General features: G+C 36.5%; 1 protein-coding gene across 1 annotated transcript; it reads right to left on the reverse strand.

Moving 5' to 3' along the window:
* Positions 1-666: 666 nt before the first annotated feature.
* LOC114047255 (olfactory receptor 1J4-like) lies at positions 667-20,023 on the reverse strand. The gene is given in 3 exon segments (XM_027868038.1): positions 667-1,169; positions 1,172-1,608; positions 19,527-20,023. Coding segments are annotated over 3 exon segments (1,437 nt in total).
* Between the last annotated feature and the right edge of the window lie 1,919 nt (positions 20,024-21,942).

Raw genomic sequence — 21,942 nt, forward strand, 5'->3', positions numbered from 1 at the left:
TTCCTTTGGTTTTCAATATTTCTAATTTGGTGTTTAATTGAGGATTTTTAATTTGTTCTTTTTCTAGTTTTTTTTAGTTGTATGCCCGATTCGTTGATCTCCTCTTTTTCTATTTCATTTATGTAAGCATTCAGTGTGAGCTTTTGAGAACAGGCTTTGACTTGGTTTCAGGAGACCTAATACTTCCTATTTGAAGAATGTAACATCCTTCAGGGCAAAGGACTGTTTTACATTTTTGTCTTTGTATCCCTAGTCCCTAATAATGCCTGGGACATAAGAGATGCTAAAAATGTTTGTGAAAGTAAATTAACCTTGAGTAAATTATGTGAGCTGTTCAACAATTAATTTTCCTCATCCCAAAAGGATCCCTATCTGTTCACCTCACAGAAATACCATAAAGTCCAGAAATGGTGACTTGTGAACAATAAATCAATGTACTTTTCTTTGCATTCATGTGAGTGGTCAGTCTACCACTCAAGAGCTCAACAAAAATCTATCCCTTTTCATCTTGGGGAATTCTTATTGATATCTGATAGATTCTCTATGGAGAATTTATGCAGAAATTTGGAAAAATAAGTTTAAATTATCTTTATTTTTATGAATTGTAGAATGAGTAGACAAAATGTATAATTCCATGACCTGAGTAAAATTAGATCATAGTTCTGGCTATGAAGGACAAGAGAACATTCCCCTAAGGACTTTCTTTAGGGCCCCATTAATATCTCTGTTCCTCAGACTGTAGATGAAGGGGTTCAGCATGGGAGTCACCACTGTATACATCAGAGCAGAAATGATGTCTTTGATATTAGAGTTATTGGAGGATGGGACAAAATACTGACCAAGGATTGTCCCATAATATAAAGACACCACAGATAGGTGAGAGCCACAGGTTGACAAAGCTTTGCAGACCCCCTTAGTAGAAGGGATCTTCAGGATGGTGGCAAGAATACGGATGTAAGAGACAATGACACATATTAATGGCAGTGTAATAACAGCTACCCCTACAGTGGATATCACTAGTTCATTGAGGGAGATATCTGAGCAGGATAGCTTGATCAAAGCAGCCAGATCACAGAAGTAGTGAGCTATGGTGTTGTCTGCACAGAAGGACAGTTGGGCCAGGAGAAGGGTGTGGGTCAAGGAGTTGGCACAGGAGAGGATCAAGATCCAGCAACCAGTAGGATGCATAATTCCTGGCTCATGACAGTAGTATAGTGGAGAGGGTGGCAGATGACAACATAGCGATCATAAGCCATTGCAGTGAGCAGGAAACTGTCCAGATCAGCAAAGAATATGAAGAAATACACCTGTGAGATGCAGCCATTGCAGGAAATGGTCTGGCTTCCTGTTTGCATGTTCACCAGCATCTTTGGGGTAGTCACTGATGAGAAACAGACATCAGTGAAGGCCAAGTGACTGAGGAAAAAATACATGGGAGTATGAAGGCAAGAGTCTAATCTGATCAGCAAGATGATAAGCAAGTTCCCAAACAGTGTGGTGAGATAAACACTCAAGAACAGGATGCAGAACAAGACCTGTTGCTGTGGTCTGATGGGAAGTCCTAGGAGGAGGAATTCAGAGACACTTGTGTTGTTGTCTCTTCCCATGCTGTTTTACTAACTGCTGGAAGAAAAGGGAATGAGAAATATCTACCACTGAGTCACAAAAATTAGGCTTAATACACATAAGATTCATAAAGTCACAAATGTTTAGATAAGATTTAGAATACAGACTTTATAATGTTAGAGTTAAAAGGGACCTTAGAACATAAAGTGTTAGAACAGGAAGGAGATTTAGAACCTAGAATGGTAGCATCTGTACATAAAATGCTAGAGCTGGAAAGTACATTAGAGCATAGCGAGAACAATATTATATTTGAATGAATACATAACCTAGAATGCTATAAAATAGAACATGTGGCATTACAACTAGAAGGGCTTTAGATCACAGAACATTAGACCATGGGCTCCATGGACTATGTTCATCCTATTACAGAATACTGCCTTTGTAATCTGCCAGTCCAGGTTTGTTCAACAAGCTTCTCTCTTATTCAGAGACAAAAATCTTTCTGTTGTGACTGTCTCTGCGTGGTTATCACATAGAGTCTCCATTCAGAGACAATGGGGAGAGAAGAGGTTTTCTCACACACCTGATTCCACTCTCCAAAGGACTATACTTATAGTTAGCATAGAGCCCTACATTTCATCAAAATAGATATAGAGATGGAAGACACCTCTGAGATCATCTTGTCCGACCCCTTCATTTTATAATTAAAGAAACTAATGTTAAGACAGTGACTGGCCCGACTTGGTAAGTAGAGGCGCCTGTATTTGAACTTAGGCACCACATTGCCTCTATGATAAATCAATCTTGGATTTATTTTGCTTTGTGTTTTATTGCACATCATCCTTCATTAAAGTTTCCTCACAGTGGCTCATTTTTGTGTGGAAGTGGCCCTGGATTCTCTATGCTATCCAGTGTATGAGAAGCTCCCATACCTACCAAGCTGGAAAGACTTCATATATGGACCCTGTGATGATTATGTGTCTCTTGTTTGAGGAGCAGCATAGCTAATTTTAAGGATAGGAAAGATGCTCAGTGTACAGAATTCTGGGCCTTGAGTCAGGAAGTCCTGAGTTCAAATCCAACCTCACATATTTCCTAGCTGTGTGACCCTGGACAAATCACTTAATCTCCATTTGTGTTGATCCACTGCAGAAGGAAATTACAAGCCATTCCAGAATCTTTGCCAAGAAAACTCCATGGATAGTATTGGCATGCTATAATCCATGGGTCACATTCACAAAGAGTTGGACATGATTGAACAACAACAACAACAAAAAGATACTTGCTGTGTGACTGCGGATGAGTCACTTAGTATCTTAATGACCCCAAGCAATATTCTAAGACCAAAAGTTGCCAAGAGTGTATCAATCTACATTAGTTTATGGAGTTTCCTCCCTGGAAATTCTCTATTCTAATGAAATCACAAGTCACAAAGTGTTCAGTATATTCTGTCTCCTGCATCAGAAAATCTGTCCAATGTCTCATCATGGAATGAAGGTGACCCTCGGCTTTCAAAGTCTATGCGAGTAAAACACAAACTCGACCTCACTGCTTAGTTCTCTGGCTTTGAGTTTTATCTGGACTTAAAGACAAAAATGTTTCTGAGGAGGCATCAAGCTAAGTGAAGAAAGTATCATGACTGGAAGGTTGCTCTCAAGGTAATGAATTGCTGCCTCAGTAGCTCATGAAGACCCTCTATTAAAGCACAGAGTGGTAGCCATCAATGGAGGGAGTATCTACACAGATGAAATCATGTTTTTTTTGCAGTATGTTCTGCTCCAGAAAGAAATAAGTTAGACCAGGAAGATAGTCTGCAGAAAGTTTAAATTAAAATGATTAAAATATAAAATTTTACTTCTAAAAGGGTAAGGGTTTCAATTTCAGGAAAATTCACTCTTACAGGATATTCATTATGTTGCTGAGTAATTAAGTCTTTCTTGTTTATTTTTAAGTCCTTTCATTTCTTAAATCCTTTCAAAAATATCTTTACCCCAAAAAGTTTATATGATTCTACAAAAAAGGACATGAAGAATTTGTGATTTTTTTTTTAAGCGTAAGGATCCACCGTGTGCAACCTGTACATGATTTAGTGAATAAATCCTCGGGAACTGCCTGAGGCATTTAAACGTTAAGTGACTTGCTCAAAGTTAAACAGCTAGCATGTTTTTTCAGTGGTGGGGCTGAACCCATTTTTTTCAGACTCTAAGACCTGCACTCTATCCACTACACCACACTGATGTGTTTCAGTTTCACAAATTAATGCTAACTGAAGTTGTTCAGAAAAGTTCCATATACTTCAGGTTTTTCATGGTTGTGATTCAAATGGTGTAACAAGTTGGGATGAAACTGGGGAAAAGATTCATAACCTGAATCACAGTCATATTTCTTTTATATGGCTGCCATAATTCAAGTACTATTTATCCTATTTCTTAGCCTTTTTTATGGAATACCATGATTCCCAAATGTTCAGATAGGTATCAGTGTGAATTTAAAATTGGATTCTGTTTGTTAATAGTATTGTATTTTTCTGTTCATATAATATCAGGATTATCTGAGATTTCTTTACTGAGGATATTCCTTCCACTGACACAAATTGCAACCATTCAGTGCCCTAGCAGATTGTCTTCTTGTGTTATCTGGATGAAAAATTCTTCATCCTGTGTTCAATCCAATGACGAGCCTTCCTAAACTAAAGTAAACTGGTGTTTGGATGACTGATCCACAATCAGTTGCTAGGCTTTTTTTTAATGTGTTTCCACTGTGGTAGGATGTGTCAGAGCTTACTCTCCATTTACAGAGTCATCTGAGAACTCAAGGTCACCCCTCACCATGATGACACATAATAGGACTTTAAACAAGAATGACAAAAGTGGGAGGACAAAGGACAATAAGTGCAGAGTCTACAACAAAACCAAAACTCCTTTGATCTAGGTTCACTTGTCCACTAACTTGCTGTGTGACCTTGGGCAAGTTGCTCAACCTATCTTGGTCTTGATTTCCTCATCTGTAAAATGTAGGAATAGTTGAACTCCAAGATCATATGCATCCTTAACATCATATAACCCTGTTCCCATCACCTGGTATCAATCCCCTTCCAGTTGCTGCCATGTCTGCAGGGCTAATAACTGCCAATACCTCTTCATCCATTCTATTATACCTTGTTTCTGTAGGTATGAATTAGTGTGATCAGAAGAGGACAGACAGTTACATAGTTTGCTGACTTAGTTGCTTCCTTCATAAACTTTTGTATAAGGACAGCTTAATGGGGGGCAAAAAACTATGTCTCTCCCTGTTACAAGGATGAATGCAAATTTGGAGTTATTACAGATGTCACACTTGAGTCCAGGAAGGCCCCTTTTGTTCCATCTACCAATGGACCTAAACTCTGCGTAAAAGTCAATACATGCTCATAGTAAACCCTGTTTCTTAAGGGCAAAGACGAAAGCACCCCAACACTGAGGATGAAAGTGAAAAGAGTCATGAGGTTGAAGTCAGAGGTTGGACTCTTGTCAGTTAACTACCTATGTGATTGAGCAAATCATTTAATATCTCTAAGATTCAGCTTCCTCATACTTAAAATGAGGGTCTTGGACTCTCTAAGATAAATGGAAATAGATGGCCTCAAAGGTCCCTTCTAATTCTAAATACACAGTCCTATGTTAAAATATATGCCTTTATATATTCAGGTATATCTGCCAATAAAGCTCACCTCTCTTGCTAAGGAAGGTCATAATTCTACCCATAAGGTAGTGATATTCAGAGGAAGTCTATGAGCCAATTATATTCTTGGTGAGAGAACAAATTACCTGCTTTCCCTTTAATAAATACATCTAGCAAATCCTGGTACTCAGAAGGTATCTGAGTCCTTTGGTCTTCAATTGTGGCTAGCACACCTGGTTTGTCTCTGATTCCAGGTAAGCAAATCTCTACTTCAGGAAATCACATTGACATGTATCCCATTCAATGTGGAGACTGTGCTATCTTAAACATGACAACTCACACATCATCCTGCCAATTACATCAGTGGCTACGAGAATTCTTTTCCCTCTACTACCATCTGCTTGCTGCATGATGGGAATGGTTTTGTACTATATTAGCTTTTTTGTCCAAAGACATGCTTTCCACATAATCTGAATATATCTTTCTGAGAGAGGCAATCCTATTTTCTCACCATATTCTAGGTAATATATTCCAATTAATCAGAATCATCTTCCTATTTTGCCTCTCCCTAGGAATTTTCCATTGTGAGAGTTAATGTGACAAGGGAATTCCTGGTCCCCAAGTTCCTTCTCTTTACCTTTGATGAACTCAGCAGAGTTCTAGCAGAGACTTTCTGGCTTGCTTTTTCTATCCCCGTTTTGACTCAAGCATAAATTCTGCCTTTAGTACTAAATCACATGGGTCATACAGTTGCTTCCCATTAGGCAGTCATTATATTCAGATTCCAAACACATATTTAATATGATAGTGTCGCATCACTGGTGCTGCTTAAAAGATTTATGCAATCATCTTTGAAAGGCCTTCCAATAAGCAACTCAGTCTTTATTGATTTTATTGACCTCTTGCCACACAGGGACAGTATCATAAGGCCCCAGCCACTCAGCAAGGCAACATCTAGACACAGATACTTTCCTTCAATTGCTTCCCTAATTCCACTAGGAAAGTGGCTCCATATAATCCTAAAACCAAGGAAATAATTTCCTTAGAAAAACCACAGTGGAAAAGCACCTTTCTTATAGCCTAGAGAGTCTCACTTGGGCCTTAATCTCACAAAAGCAAGTCAGCCTAGTTAAACTTACTGAATCCAGTAACAGTCTTCCTCTTCTTCCTAAATATGCTTGGTAATATCAATCAGTGCAATACAGCCTCTCAGAATGACTTCACTGCTATACACCACTTTTAATGTTAAACTTGCCTAATATGTTCAACTGCACCACAGTCTCTGGCCAGTCCCGACAAACAATCTTTCCTGTGGGTGGGAGATTGGGCTAGATTGTACAGGATCGAATATATTGCATTGTGGCTGAATCTGTAGGATACTTTATCACCACTTAAATATCTTCCTTGGTGTACTATGTCCTAGGTCCCAGCCTTTACAAGGCCTTACAGTGGAACACACCATACCCAGAGGAAACACAAAATGGCACATAGACTCCCGTAACACTAGACTCCTCAGATATATAGCAACCAGGACTACACACAAAGTTTTAGAAAAAAATTGGACAATAAACTCATAGACCACTACTATCAAGCCACCATAGGTTTCTGGGAGCCTTACATAAAGTTCACTTTCCTTCTCTCGTATGCTTTTACTGTATGGGATGGGCCAATCTGACCAAGGTTCAGAAGGGTCATAGGCAGTGCAGAAATGATTTAAACTCTTCCTCCTGCCAGACTGGATGTGGGTGCTCTACTCCTTACTTCTGTTATACTGTTTGATCATCAGTAACACACAGCTCCAAATGATTCCAATGTAGATCTCTGGGTCAAAGCATAGCTGAACTTCTTTGCTTCTGTGCTTTTTAATAACACTAATATACATAGAATGACCAAAATACGTTAGTGGCAGTATTCACACACAAGATTGTCTTATTGTCAAAATAGGGGTCCAACAACACATATATATTTAAACTATTCATGAAAAGGTCTCCCTTCAAACACACACACATGACATACACACATACACACAGCTCTCTCTCTCTGTATATATAGACATATGTATGTATATGTGTATACACATGGATGCAATTTATATATTTTAATATATATATAATCTATATTATGTGTGTATATAAATAAGTATTAGAAGGGAACTGAAAAGTCATGCTATTCAACCCATAACTGAAATATGAAGCTTCTCAATATAACTTTCAATCAGAGTTCATTCAGACTCTGAATATCTCCAGAGACTAGCAACTCACTACTTATGTAATTAGCCTCTTTAATTTTGGGTCCTTTGATTGTAATAAAGTTTTTCTTTAACATTATAGCCTTAAACATATTTGAAGGAAACTATTATGCTTCACCTACATCTTCTCTTTTCAAGGATAAATGTCCTCAATATCACAACTACTTAAATAACAAGCTTATGTAGATAAGAGGATGTCACAGAGTCATTGAATCACATAATTGAAGGGTATAAAGGGACCTCACAAGTCTTCTAGTTGAACTCACACCTAAAAAAGCATCTCTTCCACCACATGCCAAACAAGCAGCCTCTTGTCTTTCACCTGAAATTCTCTAGGGAGGAAGAATTCATTATATTCAAAAGTATCCTATACAATTTTAGGACAGTTCTAATTGTTAAGAAATTTTTCATTATGTTGAACCCATCTGCCATTCCACTACAACTTTCACCCATCACTTCCAATTCTGCACTTTGAGTTGAAGCAAAACAAGCCCAGTTCCTTTTCCACATGACAGTCCTACAACTAGGTAAAGACAGCTGTCAAGCTCCCTCAAAGTTTTCTCTTCTTTAGTCTGAACATTTTTAGCTGCTTCAATTAATCCTTGGATAGAATGGTCTCCAGTGTTGCTTCCCACTGTGGTTTCCTTCCTATAGGCATGCTCCAGCTTATTAATGGGGAATAAAATGCCGAAGGGTATCCTACAGATGTGGTTTGACCAGGGCAGAGCCCAGCAGGGCTGTTTCTTCTCTTACTCTGGATGCTGCTTCTCTTAATGTAGCCCAACCATCTAACCATAGCTTTATTGGCTGCCATAACACATCTTTAACTCACTTTGAGGTTGCAGTCCACTAAGTCTCCTAGATCTTTTTTTCACACAAGTTGTTGCCTAGTCATGCCTTCTCCATTTTATACTGGTAGAGCTGATTTTTTTAGTTCAAGTGGAGTATTTTATATTTATTTATATTAAATTATGAGGTATTGGATTTGGCCTATCTTTTTAAGCTTTCTTCTAATCTTTTTGAATCCTAATTTCATCATTCAACCTGTTAGCTCCCCCTCCTAGATTTGTCATCTGCAAATTTCAAAAGTATGTTATTTATGAGTTAATCCACTTCATTCATAAAATACTAGAAAAGATTAGAATTCTTCTATCAAAGAATCTTAGACTCATATAATCAAAGAAACAGAGTCATATAATCTCAGTTTAGCAGAATCTCAGAGTTAGCCTAATAGGGGCTCATTGTTTAAAGAAACCTCAGAATTAATTTATTCCAAACTAACACTCAGTGTGGGAATCAACTACATGGCATCCCTGGCAGGTGTTCCTTCAGCATCTAATTGAATACTCCAAATGGAGTGAGTGCACACAACTGACTTAAATAGCCCATCTCCCCCTTCAACAGCTTTGATTTGGGGAAAGCTCTTATGTTGTACAGAATGGTTCCTGAACTCTGACTTTTCTCCCACTCACTAGATTTCCTTACATTGAAAGAGCTGTTCATATGAACAGAGGATCTTCTAATTTAATTTCATTGATTTTCTGACCTAAGGTGAGAGAGCAGGGAGGACAGGAAATCTTAGGGCTTGCTATCAGAGAGGTTGCAGTATGGGAGAGCTAGGGCCAACAGTCATACAACCTCTCAGAAAAGCATCAAGGAGGTCAAGGAATACAGTACACAAAAGACTGTTTTAGGAGTCAAAAGAACTGAGTTCTGTGACTTGGCTTTGTTTCCAATTCCCTTATTGATATTGACCTCAATCCCACTTTTCTTGGACCCACTTTTCTTCTCTGTTTAATGGGTAGTTCAGACTAGATTATTTTTTATGATCCCTTCCCTATCTAACATTTTAAGGTCCTTTCTAGTGCGAAGATTCAAAATAGCTTATATTTTTATAGAGTTTTATTGTTCTATTGTATGATATCCTAATAAAGTATTATTTATCCCTTTTTCAGATAAGGAAACTGAAGCTCAAAGGGTGAGGTGATTTCTCCAGTTCAGCTACTAAATAATTTTATAAGATGGGACTAAAACTCAGGTCTTCTGATGCTAAGTATGGTGGTCTTTCCACTAGATGATGCTAACTCTCTATTCCTTTTTATAGGTTTTAACATTCTATTTTCTTAGGTTCCTTTGATTTCTGATTTCCTTTTATTTCAGTTAACTCCAGTGGTTTCCTATTATCTCCAGGATCAAATACAAAATGTTCTGTTTGGCAATCAAAGCTCTTCATAACCTACCTTTTTTTAATTTCTCTAGTATTCTTACATATTGCACATACTCTTTGATCTAGTAAAACTGGTCCCCTGGCTATTCCAGAAACAAGACACCCCATCTCAGCTCTAGGACTTTTGCTTGGCTGTCCTCCATGTTCAGAATGTCCTTCCTCATCTCTACCTACTGACTTCTCTGGTTTTCTTTAAGTCCCAATTAAAATCCCATCTTTCACAGGAGGTCTTTCCCAACTCCTCTTAGTTCTAGTGCTTTCTTCTGTTAAATTATTTTCTATTTATCTTGTATCTTTATTTGTATATGCTTGTTTGCAAGTTTTCTTCCCCATTAGATTATGAACTCCTTGAGGGCAGGAACTGTCTTTTGTCTCTTTTCATAAGCCTAGAACTTAGTGCAGTGCCTGGCACAAAGTAGGCACTTAAGAAAAGTTTATTGACTGAGTAAAATTTTTTTACATTTTTAATATCCTATATTCCATGTTCTAACAGTCTATGGTCTAGCATGGGGATTCAAATAAATTGGGAATCTGCATTGGAAAGTAATAGGCAGCTAAATGGTTCAGTGGATAGAGCACTGGATTTAGACTTAGAAGACATGAGTTCAAATTCAACCTCAGACACTTGTTAGCTAAGTGACATTGTGCAAGTAACTATATTTCTCAGTCTCAGTGTCCTCATCTGGAAGATAAGAATAATATCACCTACCTCACAGCATTGTGGTGAGGATCAAATAAGATATTTTTTAAAACTCTATGCAAACCTAAAAGTGCTATAAGATGCTCGCTATTATTAGGCATTATTCTTTGTTAAATCTGAGGAAGCAGAAAAATATTATGAATCTGTCTGCCTGTCTGTCTCACACACACACACACAAACAACACCCCCAACGTAAACACACAAATACACATTACTTGAATAAAGAAGTCCAAATCTATCTGACCTGTGCCTGCATGGGATAAATTCAGATGCTCTCAACTCCAGAGCATACAGCTTCTCACCAGGATACATGGGAATCTGGAAGAAACAGGATAACCTAAGTCTTCAGAATTCTGGGCTGCTCACAGGGAATGGGGAAATGGATAAAGCACGATGTTTGTTGGGAAGAGCTTCTTCATTCCTGTCCACTACCAAAGGAGCTTGGGACTCCTGCTTTATCAGTCAAAGAAGGAACCAGGAGGAGGGAGACAATACTCCCAAGATTCTGGTTAGAAATAAACATGGAGTAATCCCCCATAGGCTCCCTGTGAAATGGATACACTGGGGTTGGGGGAAGGGGAATGTTTGTGTCAGAGATTGGAGAAGGCAATACTGTGGGCCATTGGGAAAAATACCTTTGGGGTGTCCATTCTCTCTCCTCTGGGCCTGTGTAAAGAAATGATTAGCTTCTTATTCTCCAGCTCAAAGCTGTACCTCATGCAAGTCTCATTTACCTAATACCACCTGCCCTTGCCTAGACTCTTGGACATCCATAATCAACTAAGACTCAAATTATTCAGATTTAGACAAGAATCCTTCTCACCTTCATTTTAGTTTTGGGGGATATACATATGCATATACACATGTATGTATGTATATGTATAGACATGTATATGTGTGTATGTATATGCATATATATGTATGTATACTTGTGTGTGTATGTATATATATAGAGAGAGAGAGAATTAAAACACTTTGCTATGGAATGAAGAAACACATAAAGCAAACTCTGTGAGTCTAGGGATTGTTTTGTGCCCTAGCCTGGGCACAGAATAGACAGTTAATACTTACTGACTGAATGATAAACTAAAATTAAAAAAAAAATAGCTGGCATTGCTTTAGCACTTTAGAGTTTATAGACTCTTTTTCATCCAAACAGCTCTGTGAGTTAGGTATTAAATGTCCACCCTTGATTTACAGATGGAATTCATTGCGGTACAGAGTATAGAGCAATACTCTGTTCACTCTATCATTACCAGTAACAGCTCAAAAAGAAGTGATTTGCTCAGTGTTGCATTATTCATTCATTCAATGAACATATGTATTCAACAGCTATTATGTGCAAGGCTCTAGGCTATGCTTTGAGGATATTCAAATGCATCCAAGATCTCCTTGTTTCTGGATGTTTCCCTTTAATGATACAGAGAGCAGCTCTTCTATGCCTATCCATACTTTGAGATTCTTGTACATGTATGTCTGTAAGTTTGTTTCTAGGTTCCATTCAACATACTAGGTTCCATCCTTCCTTTCTTTTGACATAACCGTGGTGTACTCGATCTGTCCATCTGTCATCCCTCACTCCTACTACATGGCCAGTCCTTTCTCTTTTTTGCTCATAAATTTCCCTGCTAATATTTTCTCCAGTTCTTTAAAGTTCTTTTTTTGTCATATGTTGCAGCATTCTCACATCCACCATGAACATTTCAAGTGACTTCTGGGTAATACTAATTTTTAATTCTTTGGGGCACTGTAGTGTTCCATGATTCAAAGCCATACAATAACACTGGGTGGATAAAAGGCAATATTTTTAAAAGCTTAGAATTCCAGACTCCTAAATGTTGATGGAACCTTAAAAGTCATCTCTTCCAACTCCTACCTGAAGAGTTCTTTACCTTGTACAGATTATAGTCTAGTAAACAGGTAAGGCTATAAATAATTATGATATGAAACAGACCACAGTAAATCCATAAAAATAAACAAATAAAGATCTAAGACTATTCATATATAAATTGCTTTCAAATTTTGACTACAAGGAAGAAAGCACTGGACTGCAAGATATAAGATTTGGCTGCATGTGAGTCATATTTCTACAGTTTGCAACAGTGGAACCCAAGCCTTCAGACTACAAGACCAGTGTTCATTTGACTGTGCTCATTAGCATATCTTATGAAACCTTACACTTATTAAAACTACAAAAGCATATGTAGCCTCATTTATCAGAAAGAGTATTGGATGTGGAATCAACACATCTGAGTTGGACTCTCAGCTTTGTCACTTACCACCTGAGTAGCCATGAGAAATTTCTTGAATCACTTTGGTTGTTTCCTTATGTATGAAATGAGGCAGTAAGATAAAAATTATTTCTCAGCCACCTTCCTACTCTAATATTTTATGATTTTATGAAAACATATATCACATAAAATATTATACTTATGTTAAAGCCCCTATTTAATATAATCACGTTGTCTTCATTACTTCAGTGCAGTGTTCCTAAATAATTTTATTTTTTAAAATTAGTTTTATTTATTTTGTTAAATACTTCCCAATTATATGTAAAAAAATTTAACAATCATTTTTTGAAATTTGGAGTTCTAAATCCTCTCCCTTCCATTGCACCTCTCCTCCTTTGAGAAGGCAAGTAATTTGATATAGATTATACATGTGAAGTCATGCAAAGCATATTTCCATACTAGCCATGTTGCAAAAGAAAACACAAGTGAAATAAAACAATAAAAATAGAGAATTTTTTAAAATTATGCTTCAATCTGTATTCAGAATTCTTCAGTTCTCTTTCTGGACTTGGATAGTACTTTTTATCATGGGTTCTTTGGAATTGTCTTGAATCATTGTCTTAATTACAGCAGCTAAGTCTTTCACAGTTAATCATTCTTACAATATTGCTGTTACTGTATATTATGTTATCCTGGTTCTGCTCACTTCAGTTTGCATGATTTCATGAGTCTTCTCAGGTTTTTCTGAAACTATCTTGCTCATCATTTCTTATAGCACAATAATATTTCACTCAGTCATATACCACAACTTTTAAAACCATTCTTAAATTCATGGACATTCTTTAGATTTTCCATTCTTTGCCCCTTTCCCCCCCACACACAGCTGCTATAAATATTTTTGTATGAGTAGGTTCTTTTTCCTTTTCTTTGATCTCTTTGGGATACAAACTTAATGGTGGTATTGCTGGTTCAAAGGATATGTAGAGTTTTATAACCCTTTGGGCATAGTTCTAAATTGTTCCCCAGAATGGTTGGAGTAATTCACAACTCCACTAACAATGCATTAGTATCCCAACTTTTCCACATCCCTCCAGCATTTGTCATTTTCCTTTTCTTTCATATTAGCTAAGCTGATAAGTGTGAGGTGGTATCTCATTTTTGTTTTAATTTTCATTTCTCTAATTAGTAGTGATTTAGAGCCTTTTTTCAAGTAATTATTGATAACTTAGATTTCTTTTTCTGAAAACTGCTTCTTCATATCCTTTTACCACTTATCAACTGGGGAGTGGCTCTTGTTTGTATAAATATGATTCAGTTCCCTTTATATTTGTGAAATGAGACCTTTATCAGAGAAACTTGCTATAAATTTTTTCCCAGCTTCCTACTTTCCTTCTAATTTTGGCTACATTAGTTTTGTTTGTGCAAAAGCTTTTTAATTTCATCTAATCAAAATCATCTATTTTACCTCCCATAATGCTCTCTATTTCTTGTTTGGTCATAAACTCTTCCCTTATTCAAAGATCTGACAGGTACTTTTTTCCATGCTCACCTAATTTACTTATGATATTACCATTTATGTCTAAAGCATTTATTCATTTTGACTTTATGTTGGTATATGGTGTGCAATGTTGGTTTATGACTAATTTCTGCCAAACTGCTTTCCTATTTTCCTGGTAAATTTTGTCAAATGTTGAGTTCTTACCCCAAAAGGTTGGATTTCAGGCTTTATAAAATACTAGATTACTATTGTCATTAACTACTATGTGTTGTGTACCTAATCCATTCTACTGATCCACCACTCTATTTCATAGTCAGGAGCAGATTGTTTTGATGATTACTGCTTTGTAACAGAGTTTGAAATCTGGAACTGCTACATCACTTTCTTTCACATTTTTGAACTTTTGATCTTCCAGATGAATTTGTTACTATTTTTTCTAGCTCTACAAAATGATTCCTTGGTAGTTTGATTGATATGGAAATGAATAAGTAAATTAATTTAGGCAGAATTGTCATTTGTATTATATTGGTTCAGCCTATCCATGAATAATTAATATTTTTCTAATTGTTTAAATCTGTCTTTATTTGTATGGAAAGAGCTTTACAGTCATGTTCATATAATCCCTGGGTATTGTCAAGACAGGTAGACTTCCAAGTACTTTATATTGTCTGCTGTTATTGTAAATAGGTTCTCTTTCTATTTCTTTCTGCTGGGTTTTGTTAGTAATGAATAAAAAATGCTGATAAGTTATATGGGTTTATTTATATCCTGCCACTTTCCTGAAATGGTTAGTTATTTCAAGTAGTTTTTTAGTTGATTCTCTAGGATTCTTTAAGTATACCAACATATCATCTGCAAAGCATGATAGTTTTGTTTCCTAATCTAATTCCTTCAATTTCTTTTTCTTCTCTTCTTGCTATAGCTAGCATTTATAGTACAATATTGAATAATAGCAGTGATAGTGGACATCCTTGTTTCATTCCTGATCTTATTAGGAAGGCTTCATGTTTATTCTCATTACATATAATATTTGGTTTGAGTTTTAGATATATACTACTTATCATTTTAAGAAAGGCTCCACTGATTCCTATGTTTTCTAGTGTTTTTAATAGGAATGGGTGTTGTATTTTGTCAAAAGCTTTTTCAAGTATGTATGGATATAATCATGATTTTTTTGTGTTTTTTTAATTGATACAGTCAATTATGTTAATAGTTTTCCTGATTCTGAAGCATTCCTGCATTCCTGGGATAAATCCCACCTGGTTATAGTGTATTATCTTTGATATAATGGTGTAATTTCCTTGTTATTATTTTATTAAAAATTTTTGCATTGATATTCATTAAAGAAATTGGTCTATAGTTTTCTTTCTCTGTGTTTTTTTCTCCCTGGTTTAGGTATCAAAACCATATTTGTGTCATAAAAGGACATATATAAGACTCATTCTTTATTTTTTCAAATACTTTATGTAGTATTGAGATTAATTGTTCCTTAAATACTTGATATAATTCACTTGTGAATCCTTCTAGTCCTGGGGATTTTTTTCTTAGGCAGTTCATTTATTGCTTGTTCAAGTTTTTTTTTTTTCTAAGATAGGGTTATTTAAGTGTTCTATTTCCTCTTCTGTTAACCTGAGTGGTTTATGTTTTTGTAAATATTCATCCATTCATTCATTTGATGGTCAGTTTTACTGGCATATAATTGGACAAAATAACTCTAATAATTGTTTTAATTTCATCTTCATTTTTTGGTTCATTCTTTTCATTTTTGATACTAGTAATTTGTTTTTCTTCCTTCTTTTTTTAAATCAGATTAACCAATAATTTATCTATTTTATTTTTTTCATAAAACCAGCTCTTAGTTTTTTATTAGTTCAATGATTTTATTACTTTCAATTTTATTAATCTCTTTTTTGATTTTCAGGATTTCAATTTTGGTATTTAATTGGAGATTTTTAATTTTTTTCTAGTTTTTTTTAGTTGCATGTCCAACTCATCGATCTACTCTCTCTCTTTCTATCTCATTGATGTACACATTTAGAGACATAAATTTTCCCCTAAATACTGCTTTGGCACCATCTCATAAATTGTGGAATATTATCTTGTTGTTGTTCTCTTTAATGAAATTATTGACTGTTTCTATGATTTGTCCTCTGACTAATGATTCTTTAGGATTAGATTATTTAGTTCCCAATTAACTTTTAATCTATGTTTCCATTTAATCTATGTTCCTTTTATTAAATGTAATTTTATTGTATTATAGTCTGAAAAAGATGCATTTAGTAGTTTTGCTTTTCTGCATTTGATTGTGAAGTTTTTAAGCCCTAATACAAGATCAGTTTTTGTAAAGGTGCCATGGACAGCTGAGAAAAAAGGTATAGTCCATTCTATTTCCATTCAGTTTTCTCCAGAGATGTATTATATCCAAATTTTCTAAGATTCTATTCATCATCATGACTTTTTTCTTATTTATTTTGTGGTTAGAACTATCTAGCTCTGAGAGAGAAAAGTTGAAGTGCCCCACATGTATACTTTAACTTTCTATTACCTTCTGTATTCATTTAACTTTTTCCTTAAGAATTTGGATGCTATACCTTTTGGTGCATACATGTTTAGTATTGATTTTACTTCATTGCTTATGGTGCCTTTTAGCAAGATATAGTTTTATCCCTTTTTGTTATCACAACCCTGCTTATCCCTTTTAACTAGGTCTATTTTTGTTTTTGCTTTGTCTGAGATCTTAATCACTACCCTAGTTTTTATTTTACTTTAGCTAAAGGATAATACTCTGCTCTAGCCCCTTATTTTAACTTTGAGTATGTCTCTGTCTTTCAAGTGTGTTTCTTGTAAACAATATATTGTTGGATTCTGGTTTCTAAGCCATTCTGCTATCCACTCTTATTTTATGGGTGAGTTCATCCCACTTATATTTACAGTTATGATTACTAACTGTACAAAGTAATATTCTTCAAGGGCAGTACACCAAAAATTAAACAATAATTTCTTGATTTGACATTTGGATCTCTTCACAATCTGGGTCTTTCCTATTTTTCTAGTCTTCTTACACATTATCCTCCTCTACTTACTTTACAATACACTCACACTTGCCTACTTGCTTTGGTGCACACATGACTCCCCTTCTCCAGTGTCTGTGCCCTCCAGGACTCACCTTCTACTCTCATAATACTTAGTTTTTTTCAAAACAACTCAAGTATTATTTTCTATACAAAATCTTTTCTGATATCCCCAGATGATAGTGTTAGGCCTTCCCCAAACTACCTTGTATTCAGTTTATTATATATATATGCACATATATACGTATGTATATCTATATTCATATTTTTGTTATCTCTCCCATTAGAATGTAACCTCCTTAAGGGCAGGGCTTCTTAACATTTTTGTTTGTGACAGGTGATACTTTCAGGACTAATGAGTTTAGGCCATCACTTGAAGGAGGCAAGATAAGGTGGGAAAAGGCCTTGCTAACTACTGTCCCTTCGACTAGAATAGGCAGGGAAATGGGAAGTCAATCAATCAATAAACATTTATTAAGCATATACTATATGCCAGGCACTGTGATGTGTTGAGGATACCAAAAAAAAGGCAAAAGATAGTCCCTACCATCAAATAACTCATAATCTAATAGAGTAGACAGCAATCAAAAATATGTACAAGCAAACTGTGTAAAAGACAAATAGGAGATAGTTAAGAGACAGAAGGCACTAGACGTAAGAGGAGTTCAGAAAATTTTCCTGTAGAAGGTAGGATTTTAGTTGGGACCTAAAGGAAGCTAGGGATGATGGGGAGAGATAACATTCTAAGCATGGCAAACAACCAAAGAAAATACCCAGAGCTAAAAGATGAAATGTCTTGTTCATGTAACAACAAGGAAGCCAATGTCATTGAATAGAAAAATAGATGACTGGGAATAAGGTACAAAAAGACTGGAAAGGTAGGAGGGGGCTAAGTTATAAAGAGTTTTGAATGCCAAACAGAGAGCTTTGTCTTTTATTCTGAAGATGATAGGGAGCTGCTGAAATTTATTGATTTCTGGGGAGGGGGGTAGAAGATGACATGACTGTACTTGTATGTATATACATACATGTACATGTGTGTATGTATATGTGTGTATGTGTATGGATATATATAGAGAGAGGGAAAGGTACATATATCTATAGATGCATGTGGGTGTGTATATATATGTACATATATACATATATATATATATACATGCATTTATATCATGGATTGTTAGTTTCAGGCAGGCAGATTTGGGGGCAGAAGGGCAATCTACATTTGGAAAAACACAATACATTCAAAACTATTCCCAATGATTTGCATAACATCATGATATAGTTGTGCTTTAAAATGTTTGAGAAAGAATGAGAGGCAGAAAGGAAGAAGAGGAAGGAAGGAAGGAAAGAATGAAAGGAGGAAGGAAGGAAGGAAGGAAGGAAGGAAGGAAGGAAGGAAGGAAGGAAAGATGCTGAGAGATCTCTCTGACAGTCTCTTCCATTCTGTCCAAGGATTCCCAATTCCCTCCAAATAAAATAAACAGCATATGAAGATCCCAACATTTTAAACTGACATTTTAACTGGTCTTAGGTACCAAAGGTAGTAGAAATAACCTCATTAGCAATCATTGAGCATCCATATGGGGTTGTAGACATAGTAGAAGTAAGCAGCATCAATTTGATTCCTGCATGAAACAGTCTCTGGGACTCAGTTTCTACATCTGGAAAATGTGGTAATAATTTCTGCCATTCTAGCTTCAAAGGGTTACAATTAAGGATCAAATGAGATAACATATGTGAAAGTCCATTGTCAACAATAAAGAAATATAAGGTATGATTATTATTACCTTTTCAACTGTAGCATAAGTAGAGATTATGTTTAACTCCATGCATTGAGTGAAATTAGGGTAATGGAGCTAGTTTAGAAGCATGAGTTACTGTCGCTGAGAGGAGAATATTGTTCTGTTGAGGATTCTTCTCAAAGCAGCCTTCATGTCCCTGTTCCTCAGACTATAAATGAAGGGGTTCAGCATGGGAGTCACCACTGTATACATCATGGCAGAGATAATGTCTTTGATATTTGAATTCCTGGAGGAAGGGAAAAGGTACTGGCCAATGATTGTCCCATAATACAAAGACACTACAGACAGGTGTGAGCCGCAGGTAGACAATGTTTTGCAGGTCCCCTTGGTAGAAGGGATCTTCAGGATGGTGGCAGTAATGTGTATGTAAGAGACAAGGACACATATTAATGGAAGCATAATGACTATTGTTCCCATAGTAAACATGACTAGTTCATTGAGGGAAGTGTCTGAGCAGGACAGCTTGAGCAAAGCGGCTAGGTCACAGAAGAAATGGGAGACAGAATTTTCTGCACAGAAGGACAGCTGGGCCAGGAGAAGGGTGTGGGAAAAAGAGCTGGCACAGGAGACAATCCAGGAGCCAACCACCAGCAGGCTGCAGAGACTCTGGCTCATAACAGTGGTATAATAGAGAGGGTGGCAGATGGCAACATAGCGATCATAAGCCATTGCAGTGAGCAGGAAGCTGTCCAGATCAGTAAAGAATATGAAGAAACACATCTGTGAGATGCAGCCATTATAGGGAATGGTCTGGCTCCCTGTCTGCATGTTCACCAGCATCTTTGGGGTAGTCACTGATGAGAAACAGACATCAGTGAAGGCCAAGTGACTGAGGAAGAAATACATGGGAGTATGAAGGTGAGAGTCCAGTCTGATCAAAAAGATAATAAGCAGGTTCCCCAGGACTGTGGTGAGATACATGCTCAGGAAAAGAATGTAAAACAGAACATGATGCTGTGGTCTGATAGGAAGTCCCAGGAGGCGGAATTCAGAGATACTTGTCTTGTTCTCCCTCTCCATTCTGTTCTATCAGCTTAAAGAAGAAGGGATCAGTTTGGCACGGGGAAAGCATACCACTTGGACCCAGATGATCTGTGTTCAAATCAAAGCTTTGTTACCATCCATGTGACCTTGTACAAATCTCAACTTCTTTGGAACTCCAAGGTACCCCAGAAAAAAATGTTAGAATAACTGTTAGACTTAGGCATGAATAGTGTGGGCTGGGAGTGTTAGTTCATAAACCCATGTTTCATGAAAACCTGTAATGTTAGAGATTAAAGGGACCTGAGAACCAGAATGTTAGAAATCAAACTCTAGGTTCAGTGCTCATTCCTCTGCGGCATGCTTCATCTCTACACTATCAATGTAACCCTTGTTTAACTCTTTAGTCTCTTAGCCCTCCTGAAACTATTTTGAATTATATGTATGTATATATATGTACACATATATATATATACATATATGTATATATACACATATATACTTATATGTGTGTTTGTATGTATATATTGAGAGGAGCATGTAGTAGTGGCTAAAATGCTGATCTAGAAATATCTAGGTGCAAGTTTCACCTCCAACACTATTGGCTGTGTGACCCTTGGCAAATCAATTAACCTCAGTGCTCTGGCCAGCTATCTATGATTATATGTTTCAGAGACAGTGTTGCCCTACAGTGGGAGAGGAAGTTCCTTGCCAGGAAGTCTCTACACCAATAAAATCACAGGTCCAGATCCTATCCCTATATTTTCTATATAAACTTATGTACTTTATATTTATAAAGCTTTAACAGCATAAAATAACACTAAAAATTTTCAGACATCCCTGTAGATGTGTACATTTGTCCCTGTTAGAATGTAAGTCCTTTAGGGGCAGCTAGGTGGCACAGTGGATAGAGCACCAGCCCTGGATTCAGGAGGACCTGAGTTCAAATCTGGCCTCAGACACATAACACTTACTAGCTGTGTGATCCTAGGCAAGTCACTTAACCCCATTGCCTAGCAAAAAAAAAAAAAAAAAGAATATAAGTCCTTTGAGGACAGAGACTGTTTCACTTTTGGCTTTTTATCCTCAGAGAATAGTATAGTTCCAAGTATGTATCAGCACTTACTAAATGCTTGTGATGGATTGTTCTCACTCCTAGTAATAATCATTCTGCCATAACCATCTCTGCTCTGAGTGGCTTGTGTTGAACAGAATAGAGAGAGATGAGTATTTTCTATCCACATATCTCTGAACCACTCTCCAATGGACTGATAAACTGTATGTTGCAAAGACACTGGGGTCGTGTCCAATATAAATAACTTATTTCTTTCCTGAGGCTCTGATGCATCTGCAGGACATAAAGGGTTCTCTGTGTTCTTTAGAGCACAAGACCTGGAAAGTTTTACTGCACTGGAAAGGCTTCCAGCATGACTAAATCAAAGACAGATCTAACTGAATATGGAGAGCAAGGGGAGTGAATCTTTGGGCTACAGCAATTTGTTAAAATCTGCTATTGAGGCATGGGATGGTGGTATGTTGGAGAAAAGATCAGCCATAACACTGATAGAGAGAATATTTTTATTCAAGAGAAGTGGTGAAAAGAATGAGAGGTTAAATATCAGAGGATCAAGAAAGAAATATAAAGAAGAGGCCTTAAACCCTAGGCTAGAGGCAGGGACTATAACCAGAGGTGAAAGCAGCCTCTTCCTGGGGTTCCTCTAGTGCTTAACCTTTTGAATATCTCTTCTCCTACCGTTTCTTTTCCCAACCCACCTCCTGTCTCTTCTCTTTAGTATTGCTAGCCTGTTCTTGGTATTTCATCTCAGACTTTACCATTTATACAAGACTCCTAGAAATAAAGCTGTGAGAATCATTAGCTGGATTTTCTTGTTACATACGATTCTTCTTCTAACCTAGGTTAAATAGTTTTTCTTCTACTGTATTTTCTGCTTGTCAAT

Source organism: Vombatus ursinus, unplaced genomic scaffold, assembly GCF_900497805.2.
Source record: "Vombatus ursinus unplaced genomic scaffold, bare-nosed wombat genome assembly UNPS02014786.1, whole genome shotgun sequence".
NCBI lineage: Eukaryota > Metazoa > Chordata > Mammalia > Diprotodontia > Vombatidae > Vombatus > Vombatus ursinus.